Below are 19,936 nucleotides of genomic sequence, written 5' to 3'. Positions count from 1 at the left end.
GCTTATAAACACCTTCAGCAACATAGCAGGATACAAGATCAACTCAAAAAAAAAAAATCAGTAGCCCTCCTATATACAATGGACAAAGAAGCTGAGAAGCAAATCAGAGATACATCACCCTTTATAATAGCCACAAATGACATAAAATACCTTGGGGTAACACTAACCAAGCAAGTGAAGGACAAGAACTTTAAGTCCCTGAAAAAAGAAATTGAAGGAGATGTCAGAAAATGGAAAGATCTCCCGTGCTCATGGACAGGCAGGATTAAATTAGTAACAATGGCAATCTTACCAAAAGCAATCTACAGATTCAATGCAATCCCCATCAAAATACCAACATAATTCTTCACAGACCTGGAAAGAATAATACTCAACTTCATATGGAAAAACAAAGAACCCAGGATAGCCAAAAGAATCCTGTACAATAAAACAACCTCTGGAGGCATCACAATACCAGACTTCAAGCTCTACTATAGAGCTACAGTAATAAAAACAACTCGGTATTGGCATAAAAAACGACATGTGGACCAATGGAATCGAATTGAAAACCCGGATATTAACCCACACACCTATGAACATACAATTTTTGACAAGGAAGCCAAAAGTGTACAATGGAAAAAAGAAAGCATCTTCAACAAATGGTGCTGGCATAACTGGATATCAACATGTAGAAGGCTGCAAATAGATCCAAATCTGTCACCGTGCATAAAACTTAAGTCCAAGTGGATCAAGGACCTCAACATAAACCCAGCTACTCTGAACCTGATAGAAGACAAAGTAGGAAGTAGTCTTGAATGTACTGGCACCAGAGACCACTTCCTAAATATAACACCAGTAGCACAGGCACTGAGAGAAACAATCAATCAATGGGACCTCTTGAAACTGAGAAGCTTTTGTAGAGCAAAGGATACGGTCAACAAGGCAAAGCGACAGCCTGCAGAATGGGAAAAGATCTTCACCAACCCCACATCTGACAGAGGACTGATATCCAGAATATATACGGAACTCAAGAAATTAGACATCAAAACGACCAACAGTCCAATTAAGAAATGGGCTATAGAACTAAACAGAGAATTCTCAACAGAGGAAATTCAAATGGCTGAAAGACATTTAAGGAATTGCTCAACATCCCTAATCATCAGGGAAATGCAAATCAAAACAACTCTGAGATACCACCTTATGCCTGTCAGAATGGCTAAGATCAAAAACATTGAAGACACCTTATGCTGGAGAGGATGTGGAACTAGGGGAACTCTCCTCCACTGCTGGTGGGAATGCAAGCTTGTACAACCACTTTGGAAATCAATATGGCACTTTCTTAGAAAATTGGGAATCAATCTCCCTCAAGATCCAGCTATATCACACTTGGGCATATACCCAAGAAATGCTCAATCATACCACAAGAGCACTTGCTCAGCTATGTTCATATCAGCATTGTTTGTAATAGCCAGAACCTGGAAACAACCTAGATGCCCTTCAACTGAAGAATGTACAAATAAAATATGCCACATATACACAATGGAGTACTACTCAGCAGAGAAAAAGTATGACATCATGAGGTTTGCAGGGAAATGGATGGATCTAGAAATAATCATCCTGAGTGAGGTAACGCAGACTCAGAAAGACAAATATGATATATACTCAATCATAGGAGGATACTAGAGGTGGAACAAGGATGACTGGACTGCTACTCACATCACCAGGGAGGCTACCTGGAAAACAGGACCCCAAGAAAGACACAGGGATCGCCCAATGATGGAGAAATGGATGAGATCTATATGATCAACCTGGACATGAGTCGGGGGGATGAAGGGTAAGGGTCAAGGGAAAGAGAGCTTGGGGGAGCAGGAGATCCCACCTGGATCAAGAACAGAGGGAGAACAAGGAATAGGAGACCATGGTAAATGAAGACCACATGAGAATAGGAAGAAGCAAAGTGCTAGTGAGGCCCACAGAAATCCACAAAGATACACCCATAATAGACTGCTGGCAATGGTCGAGAGACAGCCCGAACTGACCTACTCTGGTGATGGGATGGCCAAACACCCTAATAGTCGTGCCAGAAACCCCATCCAACGACTGATGGATCTGGATGCAGAGATCCACGGCTAGGCCCCAGGTGGAGCTCAGGGAGTCCAATTAATGAGAAAGAGGAGGGTTTATATGAGCAACAATTGCTGAGACCAAGTTACGATAAAGCACAGGGACAAATAGCCAAACGAATGGCAACACATGAACTATCAACCAAAGGCTGAGGGGCCCCCAACTGCATCAGGCCCTCTAAATAGTTCTCTGAAGTATTCGAAGGCCACCTGGCCAAACTTCCTAATTGTCATGCTAGTAACCCCATCCAATGACTGAGGGAACTGGATGCAGAGATCCACAGTCAGGCCCCAGGTGGAGCTCCAGGAGTCCAATTGGTGAGAAAGAGGAGGGTTTGTATGAGTGAGAATTGTTGAGACCAAGGTTGGATGAAGCACAGGGACAAATATACAAATGTAAGGAAATACATGGACTATGAACCAATAGCTGAGGTGGCCCCAACTGGATCAGGCCTCTGGATAAATAAGACAATTGATTACCTTGATCTGCTTGGGAGGCATTCAGACAGTGGGACCCTGTCCTGTCCTCAGTGCATGAATTGGCAGTTTGGAACCTGGGGCTTATACCCAGGTTGAACTCAATCCTCGGGGGAGTCTTTGCCCTGGAGGAGATGGTAGTGGGGAGTGGGCTGGGGGGAAGGCGGGGCTGAGTGGATGGGAGGGGGAGAACAAGGGAATCCATGGCTGATATGTAAAATTAAATTTAATAAATAAATTTAAAAAATGAAAAAAAACTGTGCTCCACAAAAAGTGAAGAAGTTAAAAGAAATGGACAAATTTCTTGATAGATATCACATACCAAAATTAAATCAAGTTCAGATAAATAATGCAAATATTCATATAATCCCTAAAGAAATAGAAACAATCTTGAAAATCTCCCAATCAAAAAAATGTGTAGGGCTAGACATTTTTAGTGCAGAATTCTATCAGACTTTCAAAGAAGAGCTAATACCAATATTCCTCAAATTATTCCACAAAATAGAAACAGAAGGAATATTGTTAACTTCTTTATATGATGCAAGAATTATCCTGATACCCAAATCACACAAAGATTCATCAAACAAAGAGAACTACAGACCAACTTCCCTCATGAACATTGATGCTAAAATACTCAGTAAATACTTGAAATATTTGAAATAATGGAATCCAAGACATCAAAAAGATCATCCACCATGATCAGTGGGCTTCATACCAGAAATGCAGGGATGGTTCAACATGACAATCTGTCAATGTGATCCACCATATAAATAAACTGAAGGAAAAAAACCCACATTATCTTCTCATTAGATGTTGAAAAGCCTTTGACAAAACCCAACACCTCTTCATTAAAAAGTCTTGGAGACATCAGGAATACAAGGGACATACATTAACATAATGAAAGCAATATGCAGCAAGATGTTTGATAACATCAAAGTAAAAGGAGAGAAACACAGAGCAGTTCCATTAAAATCAGGAACAAGAAAAGGCTGTGCACTTTCTCCATATCTATTCAATATAGTACTTAAAGTTCTAGCTAGAACAATAAGACAACTAAAGGAGATCAAGGGGATAGAAACTGGATAGGAAGAAATCAAAGTATAATTATTCACAGATGATATGATAGTATACAAAAGTGAACCTAAAAATTATACCTACAGCTGATCAACAGTTCAGTGAAGCGGCTACATACAAGATTAACTAAAAAAAAAAGTAGTCCTCTGTGGTTGATATATTTTGTAGCCCAGTAAACTTATCTGGGCGTCAGATAACAGAGCCAGCCACTATATTAAACATAGCGGTTAGGCAGTGGTAGCACATGCTTTTAATCCTAGCATTCTGGAGACAGAGACCTCTGTGAGGTCAAGGACACACTGGGAACTGCTAGGCATGGTGACACACACCTTTAATTCCAGCACTTGAGATTTTATGCCTTTGCCTGGGAAAGACACATGCCTTTAATCCCAGAAGTGATGGCAGTGTGGAGAAGGATATATAAGGTGTGAGGACCAGGAACTAGAAGCTTTTGGGGCTTTTTAAGCTTTTAGGCTTTTGAGCAGCAGTTCAGCTGAGATCCATTTGGTTGATGACTCAGAAGCTTCCAGTTTGAAGAAACAGGATTGACTGAGAAGTTGGCAAGGTAAGGTTGGCTGTGGCTTGTTCTGCTTCTCTGATGTTTCAGAATTCACCCCAATACCTGGCTCCTGGGTTTATTTTTTTTTATTAAAAAAACCTTTTAAGATTCTTGCTACAGCCCTCCATATACAAACAATAAATGGGCTGAGAAAGAAATCAGGAAAACAACATCTTTCAACTAGCCAAAAGTCATATAAAATGTTTTGGTGTAATTCTAACTAAGCAAGTAAAAGACCTGTACAAGAAGAATTCCAAGTCTTTGAAGAAAGAAATTGGAGAAGATATCAGAAGATGGAAAGAACTCCCATGCCTATGGATCAGTAGGATTAACATAGTAAAAATGGCCATTTCACCAAAAAGAGTCACAATCCCCATTAAAATCCCAACACAATTGTTTACAGACCTTGACAGAGCAACACTCAACTTCATATGGAAAAGCAAAAAGACTGAGGATAGCTAAAACAATGTTGTATAATAAAAGAACTTCTGGAGGTATCACTACCCCTGATTTCAAGCTCTACTACACAGCTGTAACAATAAACACTGAATGATATTGGCATAAAAACAGACAGATGGATCAAAGGGATTGAATTGAAAATGCAGACATAAATCCATACACCTGCAAACACTTGATTTTCGATAAAGAACCCAAAATTTTCCAATGGAAGAAAGAAAGAATAACTGGATGACAGCATGTGTAAGAAAGCAAATAGATCCAGGTCTATCACCCTGCACAAAACTCAAGTCCAAGTGGATCAAAGACCTCAACATAAATCCAGTTACACTGAACCTGATAGAAGAGAAAGTAGGAAATATCCTTGAATGTAGGTACAGGAGACAACTTCTTGAGTGAAAAACCAATAATGCAGACACTAAGATCAACAGTTAATAAATGGAACCTCATGAAACTGAAAAGCTTCTGTGAGGCAAAGGGCATCATTAATATAACAAAAGGGCCATGTATAGAATGGGAAAGATCTTAACTGCACATCTGACAGAAGGATGATTTCAAAAGTATGTAAATAACTCAAGAAACTAGACATTAAAAAAAACAAATAATCCAATTCAAAAATGGGGTACACACTCGGGAGGCAGAGGCAGGCGGATCTCTGTGAGTTCGAGGCCAGCCTGGGCTACCAAGTGAGTTCCAGGAAAGGCGCAAAGCTACACAGAGAAACCCTGTCTCGAAAAACCAAAAAAAAAAAAAAAAAAAAAAAAAAAAAAAAAAAAAAAAAAAAAAAAAAATGGGGTACAAATGGAAACAGAATTCTCTACAGAATCTCAAATGACTGAGAAACAAAGAAATATTCAACATCTCTACCCATCAGAGAAATGCAAATCAACACATCCTGAAAATTCATCTAACACCTGTAAGAATGGCTAAGATATAAAACACAAGTGGCAGCTCATGCTAGTGAGGCTATGGAGCAACAGGGAACACACCCCCATTGCTGGTGGGAGTGAGTACTTGTACAGTGCCTATGGAAATCAATATGGTGGTGTTGCTGAAAATTGGGAATTAAACTACACCAAGACACAGATATACCACTCTTGGACATATACCCAAAGGTTGCTGGATTACAGCACAAGGACACTTGCTCAGTTACATCCATAGCAGCTTTATTTGTAATACCTAGAAAGTGGAAACAACCTAGATGGCCCTCAACTGAAGGATGGATGAAGAAAATTTGGCCCATTTACACATTGTAGTATTCCTCGGCTTTTAAAAAATGACATCGTGAAATTTGCAGTCAAATAGGTGGAACTAAGGAAAAAACATCCTGAGTGAGGTAATCCAGACCCAGAAAGGCAAAATTGCTCTGTACTCCCTTATAAATGGACATTAGCTGTAAAGTAAAGGATAACCATGCTATAGTCCATAGCCTCAGATTGGCTAGGTAATAAGGAAGGCTCAAGGGTGTGTGTGTGTGTGTGTGTGTGTGTGTGTGTGTGTGTGTGTGTGTGATAGGATCTCCCTGGTAAGGGTGGAATAGGTTTCATGGCTGGACTCGGGGTAGAGGTAGGACTTGGAATGAGGTACCAAGTAGAGGAGGGCTGGAGGAGGAGAGTAGTAGAGGGTGGGACTGGAAAGGGGGCTTTTGGGAGTGAGATAGAAACCTAGTACAGGGGAAACTTCCAGGAATCTATAAGGATGATCCCAGCTAAGACTACAAGCAATAGGGGATACATAGCCTGAACTGTCCATCTTGTGTGACTAGGCAAGACTTCCAGTGGAGGGATTAGGACACCAACCCAGCCACATAAACTTTGAACTATGGTCTGTCCTGCCTATGGGATGTGCTGGGATAAGGGTGGCACAGAGATTATGGGAGTGGCAAGACAATGAATAATCAATCCAGCTTGAGTCCCATGCCACAAATTTCAACACATTAATATTTGAATTGCTTATTTAAAAGCAGAAAGGGTCATGTAGGTATAATCACAGGTGAGTCTTGTGGATCTGTTTTAAAATATCACATCTGAAATACTGGTTCCTCATATTTTGACTCCATTAAATGTGTTCTGTTCACTTTAGAAATATTAGGGTGAGCAGAATTGGGATGAGGGGGGGTCCAGAAGGTAGGGTGTGTCCATGGCTCACTACCACGTGACCCATTGTAAGTGGGGCTACTCTGAGTCACTCAGTATCTTAATGGACACTTTGTTTTCTGTTTCATGCAATGTAGGGAATGAAGAGAGTTTGAGCAAAGCACAGAAACAGAGGTTTGATATATGATTTAAGCTTTAATAATGTTTCTTTACAAATGTGGGTGCCCTTGTATTTGGGGCATAAATATTCAGAATTGAGACTTCATCTTGGTGGATTCCCTCTGTGATAAGTATGTAATGTTCTTCCTGATCTCTTTCAGTTGATTTTCATTTGAAGTCTCTTTTATTTGATATTAGGATAGCTACACCAGCTTGCTTCTTAAGTCTATTTGATTGGAAAGATTTTTCCTAGTCTTTTACTCTGAGATATTCTCTGTCTTTGAAGTTGAGGTGTGTTCATGTATGCAGCAGAAGGATGGATCCTGTTTTTGTACCCATTCTGTTAGCCTGTGTCTTTTTAAAGGCAAATTGAGACCATTGATATAATGGATATTAATGACCAGTTATTGCTGTGGATATCGTTCTATATAAATAAAACACTGATGGCCAGTAACCAGGCAGGAAGTAGGTGGCCAGGCAGGAAGTAGGTGGGACAAGGAAAGAGGAGAATTCTGGGAAGCAGAAGGCTGAGGAGGGAGACACTGCAGCCACCGCCAGGAAAAGCAGCATGTAAAGACTCTGGTAAGCCACCAGCCACGTGGCAAGGTATAGATTTATAAAAATGGGTTAATTTAAGATAAAAGAACAGTTAGCAAGAAGCCTGCCATGGCCAGACAGTTTATAAGTGATATAAGCGTCTGAGTGATTATTTTATAAGTGGATTGTGGGACTGCGGGGCTTGGGGAACCTGGAGAGAGGCCCTCCAGCAACAAGTTATTTTTAATTCCTGTTATTTTTTGGTGGTAGTGTTGTGTGTTTCCCTTCTTTGGTATTTGTTGCTGTAGGATTATCTATTGCCTGTGTTTTCATGGGTGTATATGACTTCCTTAGGTTGGATTTTTCCTTCTAGTGCTTTCTGTAGGGCTGTATTTGTGGATAAGTAATGTTTTAATCTGGTTTATCATGGAATATTTTGTTTACTCCATCTATGGCAATCGAGGGTATTTCTGGGTATAATAGTCTGGAGTGACATCCATGGTCTCTGTGTCTGCACAATGGTCTGTCCAGGACCTTCTGGCTTTCAGAGTTTCCATTGTGAAGTCAGGGGTTATTATGATGGGTCTGCCCTTATATGTTACTTGGCCTTTTTTCTTTGCTGCTCTTAATATTTTTCCTTTTTTCTATATGTTTAGTGGTTTGATTATCATGTGGCGAGGGACTTTTTTTTTGAAGGGGGGTGATCCAGTCTATTTGGTGTTCTGTAAGCTTTATGTATCTTCATAGGCATTTCCTTCTTTAGGCTGGGAAAGTTTTCTTCTATGATTTTGTTGAATGTATTTTCTGGGCCTTTGAATTGGTATTCTCCTTCTTCTATCCTTATTATTCTTAGGTTTGGTCTTTTCATGGTGTCCTAAATTTCCTGGACATTTTGTGTTATGACTTTGTTGGTTTCAGTGTTTCCTTTTACTGATGAATCTATTTCTTCTACCGTATCTTCAATACCAGAGGTTCTCTCTTCCATCTCTTGCATTCTGTTGGTTATCCTTCCATCTGTGTTTCCTGTTCATTTACTCAGATTTTCCATTTCCAGCATTCCCTTAGTTTGTCTTCTTTATTGTCTCGATTTCAGTTTTCAAATCTTGACCTGTTTCTTTCACCTGTTAAATTGCTTTTTCTTGGCTTTAAGGGATTTATTGATTTCTTCCAATTTTTTGTTTGTTTTTTCTTTGATTTCATTAAGGGAATTTTTCATTTCCTCTAGAAAGGCCTCTGTCATCTTCTTAAAGTCATTTTTAAGGTTGATTTCTTCTGCTTCTTCTGCATTGGGATGTTCAGGTATTGCTGATATAGAACCAGTAGGTTCTCATAATGCCATATTGGTCTTTATGTTATTGACTGCATTTTTGTGTTGGCATCTACCCATCTCTTCCTCCACTCAGTGCAAGCGGTGTCTGTGTCTGAGGGAGCCTCTCTTGGTCTAATTGATACTCTTGGTTCAATGGGAGCTCTTGGTATAATTGGGGCTCTTGGTCCAATCAGTGCTGATGGACTCTGTGTCTCAGGGAGCAGCTCTTGGTCAATTGGCACTGATGGGCTCTGTCTCAGGGAGGAGCTGCAGTCTCAGAGGGTGGGTAGGTTTGGAAGGGGTGGGGCTTGTAGATTACAGGGTCTGGTGGGGGATGGTGGTAGTCCAACCTGCCTGCAGGATACCTGCCTGCTGGCCTGAAACTGGGACTGTAATGGGTGGTGGTGTGGGGGCATAGGGTTATGACCCTGAGCCCAAAGCCTAGAGGCTGGGGTGTTTGGATATGAGAACAAAGACTCACCTCTTAGTCTAATTGGTGCTGGTGGGTCAATGTGTCTGTTTTTTAAAAAATTGTGTGTGTGTGTGTGTGTGTGTGTGTGTGTGTGTGTGTGTGTGTGTTCCTATGAGTGAAGACTTGCACATATCACAGCAAACATGTGAAAGTCAGAGGTCAATCTCAGGTAAAAATTTTCACCTCCCACAGACAGGGGTGGAGTGTGTTTGATGTTGCCGCAACAAATGGCTTTGGTTTTAAACAGAATTTAATTAAAGTTGAATAGTGGACCTTTCAGTAAACCTAAGAGGGGACTTTATATGAAGCATTTCTAGGTAGTATCTTTATTTTCTGTTAGTTCTTCAATGCCTCATTTACATATTGACTTATTAACATTGAACATGTTTAAAGTTGCTTTAATTAATGTAATATTTTCATTAAGTTTCTGAAAATGGCATACATAGACATAATGCATTTTGTTCATGTCCATCCCTATTTCTTCCCTAACTCCTCCCAGCTGCTTTCTCATCCCTCTACTTGCTACCTCCTTATCTATCTGGCTATCTATCTATCTATCTATCTATCTATCTATTGAAACAAGGTTTCTCTGTGAAGCAGTCCTGGGTGTTCTGGAACTCACTGTATAGACCAGGCTGTCTTAAACCTGTAGAAAGGCCTGCCCCTGCCTCCTGAGTGCTGAGATTAAAGGTGTGTGCCACTACCACCTGACTCTCATTTAATTTTAAATAACCTACAGATTTGTATTAGTGTGGGATACACACTCATGGGTATGGGACCATTGCTAATGTGTAGTTGATCTACTAAGGGCCACATCATTCAAAATTTATTCTCTGTACCCAAGAAGCCAATAACAGCTCAGTTGGGGGTGGAACTCATGAACCATATTGAAATACAGATTGGCTCGATCTTATTTTCTTATAACCTTTATCTCTCCACTTCTCAATATTCCCCAAAGATGACTCAATATTTAAATTTGATGTTTCGAAAAGATAGGATTTTGAGCAGTTATTTATTCGGTTGAGACATTGGTGCGAATTCTGCCAATAAAACATCATTTTGCAAAATTTGTTGTACAAAATATGTGAGGATTGGGCATTTATTGAATCATGTGTTTTTCTATCTGTTTGTCACTTAAATTCAGATCCATGTTATTTTACACTAGTTGCTAGAACTCCACATCTGTAGTCAACCTAGACATAATAGAAACACAGGCCAAAAAGAAAAATAAATCTTCAAAGAAACAAATTCTTTAAAGAGATAAAGAGAAGAGAGAAGAGAAAGTGTGTAGGAGAAGGAAAGAGAATGATCAAATTAATAAAATCAAAGAAATGAAATCAAGGAAAGACACATCCAACAACACAAACATACATACACATTGGGTTTATTAAGAAAACTTCAGCACTACAGGTTTGATAATATGCAGAAAATTGATACTTTGCTACTGACATGCATTTCAGCAAGACTGAATTAAATGAAGTGTTCTGAGTAGTTTTATCTCAACTTGGCAGAAGCTAATACCATTTGAGAGGAGGGAACCTCCATTAAGAAAATGTCTTCATAAGATCCACTGTAAGGCATTTTCTCAATTAGTGATCAATGTGGGGAGGGCCTAGTCCACTGAGGTGAGGTCATCCTTGGGTTAGTGGTCCTGGGTTTAAAAAGAAATCAGGCTAAGCAAGCCATGAGAAGCAAGCCAGTAAACAACATTTCCCCTTGGCCTCTGTGCCAGTTCCTGCTTCCAGGTTCCTGCCCTGTTTGTGTTCCTGTCCTGATTCCTTCAGTGATGGGCTACAATGTGGAAGTGTAAGTCAAATAAACCCTTTACTCCCCAATTTACTTTTGGTCCTGATGTTTCATCACAGCAATGGAAATCCTAACTAAGACATGAAGATACGGGAAACTTATATAGGATGACGTTAACTATTTTTCAGTTAATTATTTATTGAGTCTATAATAAAATATTTCCCTCCAATGACATGTTGTGGACTAAGTGGTTTCAATGGTGAATGCTGCCACTTATTTTAACAAGAAGTAAGCATAATTTTTCTTTTTTTTTTTTTTTGAGATTCATTTATTTATTATGTATACAGTGTTCTGCCTGCATGCATGCCTGTAGGCCAGAAGAGAGCATCAGATCTCATTACAGATGATTGGGAGCCACCCTGTGGTTGCTGGGAATTGAACTCAGAACCTTTGGAAGAGCAGCCAGTGCTCTTAACCACAGAGCCATCTCTCCAGCCAGCATAATTTTTCTTAATTTCTTTTAAAACCACAGAGATGAAGACATTCTACCAACTGATTTGTTAAGTCCAGATTTACCCCACTAGGTGGCAAAAGCAGATGGGGACCCAAAAACAAAAAAAGACTATGGGCAATATCCAAGACAATTATCTCAATTGATACATAAAATTCATATTATTAAACTTAAAAAATAGTTAATGATAATAAATAACGACTACCATGCAGATCCCAGCTAGCAATTTATATGTGCATATTTAAGAGGAAGTGTGTGGAGAGGTCAGGAAATTGAAAAAGCTCGTTGAGAGTCTTCAAAATAAAACGGAGTATATGGGAGGTAAGGGTAGTGTAATACATGGTGTAAAAATGCCAATATTGGACGTTGAAGGTTTGAACTGGGGTGAGGAGCAGAGAGGAAGAGCACAGAAGGAGATGTGAAAGGGCTAATCAAAACTAGATGTGTTTGAAAACTGATAAACAAATCTGCTAATTTGTAAGGTAATTAAAAAGGATAATAATAATAATAAAATATTTTAAGTGTTGCTACTCAAAGCTGTACTTTGAAATGGAACCCTTTATTTTTTTAATTTCTTTTTTTTAAATTTTATTTTACAATACTATTCAGTTCTACATAACAGCCACCGATTCCCTTGTTCTCCCCCTTCCTGCCCCCCTTCCCTTCCCCCTAGCCCACTCCCCATTCCCACCACCTCCAGATCAAGGTCACCCCCGAGGAGGACTGAGATCGACCTGATAGACTCAGTCCAGGCAGGTCCAGTCCCCTCCTCCCAGATTGAGCCAAGGGTCCCTACATAAGCCCCAGGTTTCAAACAGCTAACTCATGCGATGAGCACAGGACCCAGTCCCACTGCCTGGATGCCTCCCAAACAGATCAAGCCAATCAACTGTCTCACTTATTCTTTATGTGTCACAATTAGACCCATTATCATGTATAATTAATATAATTAACATATGCTAGTACAACCTTAAAACATTGAACAGGAAAAAGTTGAACATTTTCTCTCTAAGACCAGAAACAACACAAATTTGATTAGTTTCTTTTCTTTTTAAATTTTCAATTAATTTTTTTTTTTAGTTTATACTTTAATTACAACATTTCTCCCAAGGCTGTTAACTCTCCAAAGTTTAAGTCACACAGCATGGAGAGTCCCACAAACCAAGAGAAAGTGGATGGCAGCCAGGCTCTGAGAATGACAGGAGTTCCCCACCAATAAAATGGTAGAATTTGGAAGAACCATCTCTCTCCATTAACAAAATCTCAGAACGTCTAGTACCGCAATTTCCCATGAATTTTACTTAAAATCGGAACACACAGAAGAATCTGGAGATTACTACATTAAAAGAAAGGAAACAAAACAAAACAATCAAATCCAAACATTGCATCCAATACAAAAGGGCACAGAAATAAGGAAGAGAAGCATCAATACATGTTTATTGTTTTTTGGGGAGGTGAAGGTCAGTGGGCTGTGGGAAATTTAGTCAAATTCTACTCAATGGCCAGACATTAAAGAGCTCAAAGCTTGGTCATGTCTCCAGTAACAGAATCCGTTGTGTCAATATTTTATATATTTTTACTCTGTAGATTTGAAATCCTTATATTTTCCATTCTTTCTTCACTTCTCTGCTATGGATAAAATATGTGGTTAAGGTACTTAACTGATAAATTACTTGAAATGGAAACAAATACATATGTATATATAGTCATAATATATAAATTGGATTATATAAACATCAATATAAAATGTATCCATATTTATACATAAAATATGTAAAAATATATCAATATATAAATATATAAAAATCCATATATGAAAAATATAAAATAAATATATATGCATATATATGAACACAATATTAAACTTCAATCAGATAATTTCTAAGATCCGTCAGAACTGATAGAAATTCTGACACGAGACAGAATTTGTCTTCATTTTTAAAAGTCTCTAGTTTAGGCTCTATAGTATCCTCTTTCTTTAATCATGTAGAGGGGATAAAACTTCACTGCACTTAATGAATAAGAAAAAACTTACATTTTGATAAAGCTGTTGGAAATGTGGAACGATAAACCTGAGTTTGTATAAGGCCATATAGAATTTTCCAAAAGGGTCCCTCAGAAAATAGGATTAATGTGTTGTTGTTATTGGGTCTCAAGGAAAAATCAGAAGGACTTTAATGAGTGCTTGTAATGTCTTAGGTAATTTTCCACTTCAGGAGGTATTAAATGAAGGCTAATCTTGGTTGATTTATCTTTGAAATTTATCCAACACTATTTTCAAACTGAAGAACACTGGAATTCTGTAGAAAAATAGAGATTTCTCAAGAAGTCAATGGAGGACATTGATGTTTGTAGTCAACCTTGTACCATGGAATTGAGTTATTTCACATAGAATCAAAAATACGCAAGTTGGCAATAATCAAGATGGAGATACATAAAAATGTAGTAAGAGTCAAATATATATGGTACACAATGAAGCAAGAAGAATATATATGAAGAGCCTTTGTGGCCATGTGTTGGGTGACCATTTCTTATTTAAAGTCTTTGAAATGTTGAAAAATAATTTTAAAAACATAAATATTGAATGATGTATTTGGGTAAATATATGCAAATCCTTCTACTAACCAAAGGTTTGAATAGAGAAAATGTAGAGAAATCATCAGACAGAATCAGGAGAAAATTAACAACTGATTGTAAGTTGCATAAATGGTTCAGAGACACATTTGTCAAATAAAATAATAACAAACAGATATAAATGTGTACATATATTAAGTATTGAAAATATAAAGTTAGAATAAGTTATGACCATTACCGCTACATGGTATCAGCAACTGATCCATAAAACAATGAGAATTTACATTATTAAAAATTTTCAAATTGCCGGGTGGATGTGGTGGTGGTGGTGGTGGTGGTGGTGGTGGTGGTGGTGGTGCACACCTTTAATCCCAGCACTCAGGAGGCAGAGGCAGGTGGATCTCTGTGAGTTCAAGGCCAGCCTGGTCTACAGAGCTGGTTCCAGGACATAGGGCTGTTACACAGAGAAATCCTGTCTCGAAAAACAAACAAAAAAAAATTCACATTATTGATGAGAATATCAAGTTATAAAAATGTTTCATATCATGAATCAAAATTGTAAATTCTTGCCCAGGAAATAAAACAGCACATTTCTTCTCAAAGGCTGTTACACAAATGTTCCAACATTACAAAATGTTCCAGAAATACATGTCTAGTGATATTTAATTGAATGAAAAGTGATTAATATCCATATTGTATTCAGTGGTCAAAGGGTCTGCCTGATGGAGAATTTATCATAGTTAAAAAAACAAGAGTCAAAACCCCCACATTTTCCACCTCTTCCAAATGAGAAAGTTGGACTTTAGGGACATGAATGTTTGTGGGTTTTGACAGCTTTCCCACATCCACAGTGGCCAGAAAGTTCAATTTCATGGCTTAAATCAAATTAGTCTCATCAGGAAGCTATCAGAAAAACAGAATTGTTGTCCATGGCTGTTGCCGCCAAACAGGATATATCAGAATTTCACTGTGGACAATCCACCCACCACATCTCAGGCCAAAGATAAATACTATAAAAGGTGGAGAAGATTCTGGGTCTTTCCAACACCTGTCGGACTCCAAACTCTGTCAGAAGCAGGGAATCCAGGCTCTATCATGGTGAAGTTCCTGCTGCTCGCTCTTGTGTTAGGTGTGTCCTTTGCACATCATAACAATCCTGAAATCACTCCCTCAGAGGTATGTGCATTTGGGGATGAAAGGGTCTGGTGTATTCATATACACCCTGAGGTTGGTTTGAGCATGTTCATCATACGTCATAAAATATATCTCCATACCATATCCAAATCCTATCTGTAATTCAATCTTCGTGTTTTCCAACTCCTTACATGCTTTCAATGAGATCTGCCTACAGCGTGAAGGAAGGTTAAGATGCAAAAATTCCAGATTGGACTTTCCCTGTAGTTGATTGACACAGTGTGAACTGTATCTCAGTGTCCCAGCTTCTATCTAGTGTGAAGGAGCGATGATGTCATCTCACGATTTACTCTCCAGGAAGAAGACATCTACATTTCACTAGGTCTACTTGTTGACTGACCTAAAATATATGTAATAATTAGGATGAATGTTGCTGAAAAAACAGGAAATAGATTGACTAATCGACATTCAAAATGGGGTCTGTGCTCCTTAGGTTGACGGGAATTGGCGCACCCTTTACATAGGTGCAGATAATGTGGAGAAGGTACTCAAAGGTGGACCTCTGAGAGCTTACTTTCAGCACATGGAGTGCAGTGACGAATGCCAGACACTCACAATCACATTCAAGGTCAAGTAAGTGACATTCACCCAATGCACAGGGACAGGACTGAGAAATAGGAACATGAATGTCATTGTGAAATTTTCACTCAAATATGTGGGCTATGCATGAAAAATGGAGTTGGTCTCCTGGGTGTATTCAGAGAACAGCAGCCACAGCCTGAGTTGTGTCCTTGACTTCAGCCAGATTGGCTGTGCCATTTTCCTATGGTCTTAGCATGTTGGGTAATTCTGGTTGAAACCAATCACAAATAGTAAAGGTGTGTAGACAATTGAGGACAGAGTCTTCTCTTGGAAGCCTAGATTTACTGCCCATGCCAATCATGACCCCAGAGTTGCTGTTTCAGTCTTCAAAAATGGGTTTATTTACCCTACTCAAAAATTACTTCAACACTACTGTGTTGCTACCAACACAGTAATGAAATATTAGCAATCTGGAAAGAGTAAATTCAGAGGTGAGTTTTTGCTGTTTTGTTTTTTTTAAGGGTGGAAGACGAATGCCAGACACACACAGTTGTGGGAAGAAAAGAGAAAGATGGCATATATATTACAGACTGTGAGTATGTGTGTGTGTATGTGTGTGTGTGTGTGTGTGTGAGAGAGAGAGAGAGAGAGAGAGAGAGAGAGAGAGAGAGAGAGAGAGAGAGAGAGAGAGAGAGAGAGAGAATGAGAATGGGCACTGTTGGCCCAGGCCTCACATCAAGGGGCCCGGATTCCAGAACAATTCCATCTGATAATTTCTGAAAGTTTCAAAATCCTAACTAAACTTCCAAACATTTATTGGAATATGTGAAGTTAAACTGAATAACACACATTCCTGGAAAAAATTATTAGAGACACGTCAAACTAAATCCTAGGATATGAATGGCATATGGTTGACAACCATTGAAAATGACTGGAAGATCATCTAAAATATTAAAGGTCATTCGCAATAGTATTTCTTTTAGTTCAGATGATACGATTTTGTTGAATATGAAATTTGAAATTTTTACATATACAGAAATACTTAAGGAGTGAATGACTCAAGTCCCAAAGCTAAGAAGGGCAATATATAATATGGCAAGTTGGCAAGAAATTATTCTGTTTAATTTGAATTTTGCTTAAAACCAACAAGAGTAAAAATTCAGATTTCCGTGCCTATTATTTAGGAGAAGTCTAAATGATATTCAGAAGACAATATGATGATGTTCCCTGATTGCTTTCTTAAACTTTTTATTTTGTAGAAAACTATACAGTGTGTTTTTTGTTGTTGCTATTTTTTTTTTTTTTTTGAGGCAAGATTTCTCTGTGTAGGCCCCACGGTTCTGGAACTTCCTCTGTGGACCAGCCTGGCCTTGAACTCACAGAAACCCATCTGCCTCTGCTTTCTGAGTGCTGAGATTAAAGATGTGTGCCACAACTTATGGTCTACAGTGTGTTATTTTAATATTAGCCTGATGAGTTTTACTTTAAATAGGCTGTGGAGACTTAATGCAATTATACACTTTTTATTGAAAATAGAATTTTTTTTGTAAGAGTAAGGTAGCGTCTAAAGTGTGTGTCCTACTTTGTAGCTCTCATTTCCAATTTTATGTCATTGTGAAGGACATTTGTGATGCAATTGAAGGAATAAAAAGTGTGAAAAGTATGTCAAATATAATGAAAAAACCCTGACAATTCTACTGAGTTCTAAGTTGTTTCTGCTTTACTTGCAGACTCTGGTAAAAATTATTTCCGAGTTATGGAGAAGGCAGATGGCATCATCATCTTTCACAATGTTAATGTCGACAACAGTGGAAAGGAGACAAATGTGATTTTAGTTGCTGGTGAGTGTGGTGCCTATCATATGGTTTCTATTGCTGGGATAAAACATCATAACCAAAAGCAAGTATGGGAGGAAAGAGTTTATTTAACTTCCACTACCACATTGTGGGAGCCCATTCTCGGGTTCCTCATGACGTTACCCAGCAGGTCTGCATAGAGGATGATCAGGACCACGGGCCTGAGTGCAGGTGTCTGAGATGCTCTGCACTTGGCTGTGCTGGGGGAGGAGGTCTTTTGCTCCACCCCTTGGCGTCTCTATAAAAACCCTGGCCCAGAGACAGTCTAATGGAGACGTTTTCTTAATGGAGGTTCCCACTTCCCATGTGATCTCAGCTGTGTTAAGTTGACCAAAAAAAAAAAAAATTAGCTTGCTTTGTTTGACAAAGCTATGAGGAGAGGGATGGGGTAGAGTGGGGGCTAGGGGGTGGGAGTGGGCATGGGTGAGTGGTGGATACTGAGGGTGAGGTGAGGGTTTTGGGTGGTTGTTGATATTTGGTTCACCTGATTTAACTGTTCATTTCAATAATAATCAACAATTCCTGGGTATGGATTCTAGAATCTACAGAGAAATAAAATGGAAAGTCAGACCATGCAGATATTTAGTTCACTGGTTCCTACTATCAGGATTCCATACAGCCCCTTTTGAAAAAAAAAAAAAAACATGCTGATGTGGAAAGCATGAATAAATATCATAATTGTCATAATAATAATAACAATAACAACAACAACATACTTAGTCTTCAAGGTGGGGGAGGTCATGGTTACTCACATTTTGATTCCATTAGATGTGTTCTTTTCACTTTAGAAATCTTAGGCTGAGCAGAATTGGGATGAGGGATAGTCCAGAAGGTAGGATGTCTCCATGGGTCAGTACCAAGTGACCCATTTTAACTGGGGGCTGCTCTGAGTTACCCAGTATCTTAAGGGACATTTGGTTTTCTGTTCCATGCAATGTAGGGAAAGAAGAGAATCTGAGCAAAGCACAGAAACAGGAGCTTAAGAAGCTGGCGAACAAACTCAATATTCCAAATGAGAATATCCAGCACTTGGAGCCCGCAGGTAACAGCATTGTGTTTCACACAGCACACAAATGCATCTGAAAATATTCAGAACAATCATTGATTCACACTTTTAAATTTCAAAATCACTGGAAATATTAAGGGAATTTAACAATGTTTTTTATTTGTGCTTATTTTCTCCCTTTCTCAAAACAATCTTTCATAGACACTTGTCATCAATAAAGACGCTGTATGGGTAAGTACAAACAGGGCAGAAGAGCTTTCTCACTGTTTAATCTGGTAGAATTCATCCCTTAGTCGATTAGTTATATATTTAATAGAAAAAATCTATTATATATACTCAAATGTGGCAAAGTTATGATTGACATTGCCGTTAGTGTTTATAACATGACAAGAAGCAACTCTCCCCCTAAAGCAAAGTGTAGATTTCTTTTATCTTGATGTGAAAAATTTTGTGAAATTCTCAATTATTGAAAATGAGTAATATTTGTGGAAATCAAGAGTGTATCTTGTGTTTGGAAATACTATAAATGTAGATGATCTTTCTAGAAATCTCTTGAGACACAACCTTGCACATACTTATTTTCTCTGGTAGATAATCAAGATTTATATAGAAAACTGTCTATCTAAAGCCCAGTACAAAGCTATGGAAGTCAGAAAGGACAAACATAGACCTAACCCTGTGACATTTGTCATTTTTATCAAACCTTCCACTATAGTCCTCAACCATTGTTTTTTCATTTGCAATCTCAGAAAGTTTGTCAGTCCCATCAGCCCATGAATATCTTACTGTTTTGTTTGTTTGTTTTGCTTTTTGCTTTTGAAGCTTCATGGATGACAGCAAGATCAGGAATATTTCCCACATCACTTTTTCCGTGAAAAGAGAATCATGACAATGAAGATAACTCACCTTTCATTTTTTCTTTTCATCTTACCTATAAAGCCAGAATCTCTGAAGCAAGATTCCCTGCTTCATGGATTTTCTTCCCATCCTCCTACCATAGTACTGCCTCTTCAACTGATTAAATAAATTGATTTCTCATGCATACATTTCTGTGTTCAAACAGTGTGATATAATAATATACAACAAACAACTCCACTCTAACTATTGAAAAATAATCTAGTTTGGGATGACTAGTTCAGAGCAGCAATTGCCCTTGCAAAAGACCTGAGTTCAGTTGCTATCAACCACATTGCAGTATACAAACATCTGTAACTCCAGCTCCAGGGAAATCTCCACCATCTTCTGGCCTCCACAGGTACTGCACCCACCTGGTTCACATACTCATA

General features: G+C 38.6%; 1 protein-coding gene across 1 annotated transcript; it reads left to right on the top strand.

The window, feature by feature from the left end:
• Positions 1–15,167: 15,167 nt before the first annotated feature.
• LOC114686658 (odorant-binding protein-like) lies at positions 15,168–18,727 on the top strand. Its single transcript, XM_028861294.1, has 5 exons — positions 15,168–15,248; positions 15,700–15,839; positions 16,310–16,380; positions 17,519–17,629; positions 18,585–18,727. Exons 1-5 carry the CDS (start codon positions 15,168–15,170, stop codon positions 18,725–18,727), a joined length of 546 nt encoding a protein of 181 aa, XP_028717127.1.
• The last annotated feature ends 1,209 nt before the right edge of the window (positions 18,728–19,936 follow it).

The sequence above is a fragment of the Peromyscus leucopus genome, chromosome X, assembly GCF_004664715.2.
Source record: "Peromyscus leucopus breed LL Stock chromosome X, UCI_PerLeu_2.1, whole genome shotgun sequence".
In the NCBI taxonomy this organism is placed as follows: domain Eukaryota; kingdom Metazoa; phylum Chordata; class Mammalia; order Rodentia; family Cricetidae; genus Peromyscus; species Peromyscus leucopus.
Note: the sequence above shows the minus strand (reverse complement) of the source record. Positions and strands in the feature narration are given on the sequence as shown.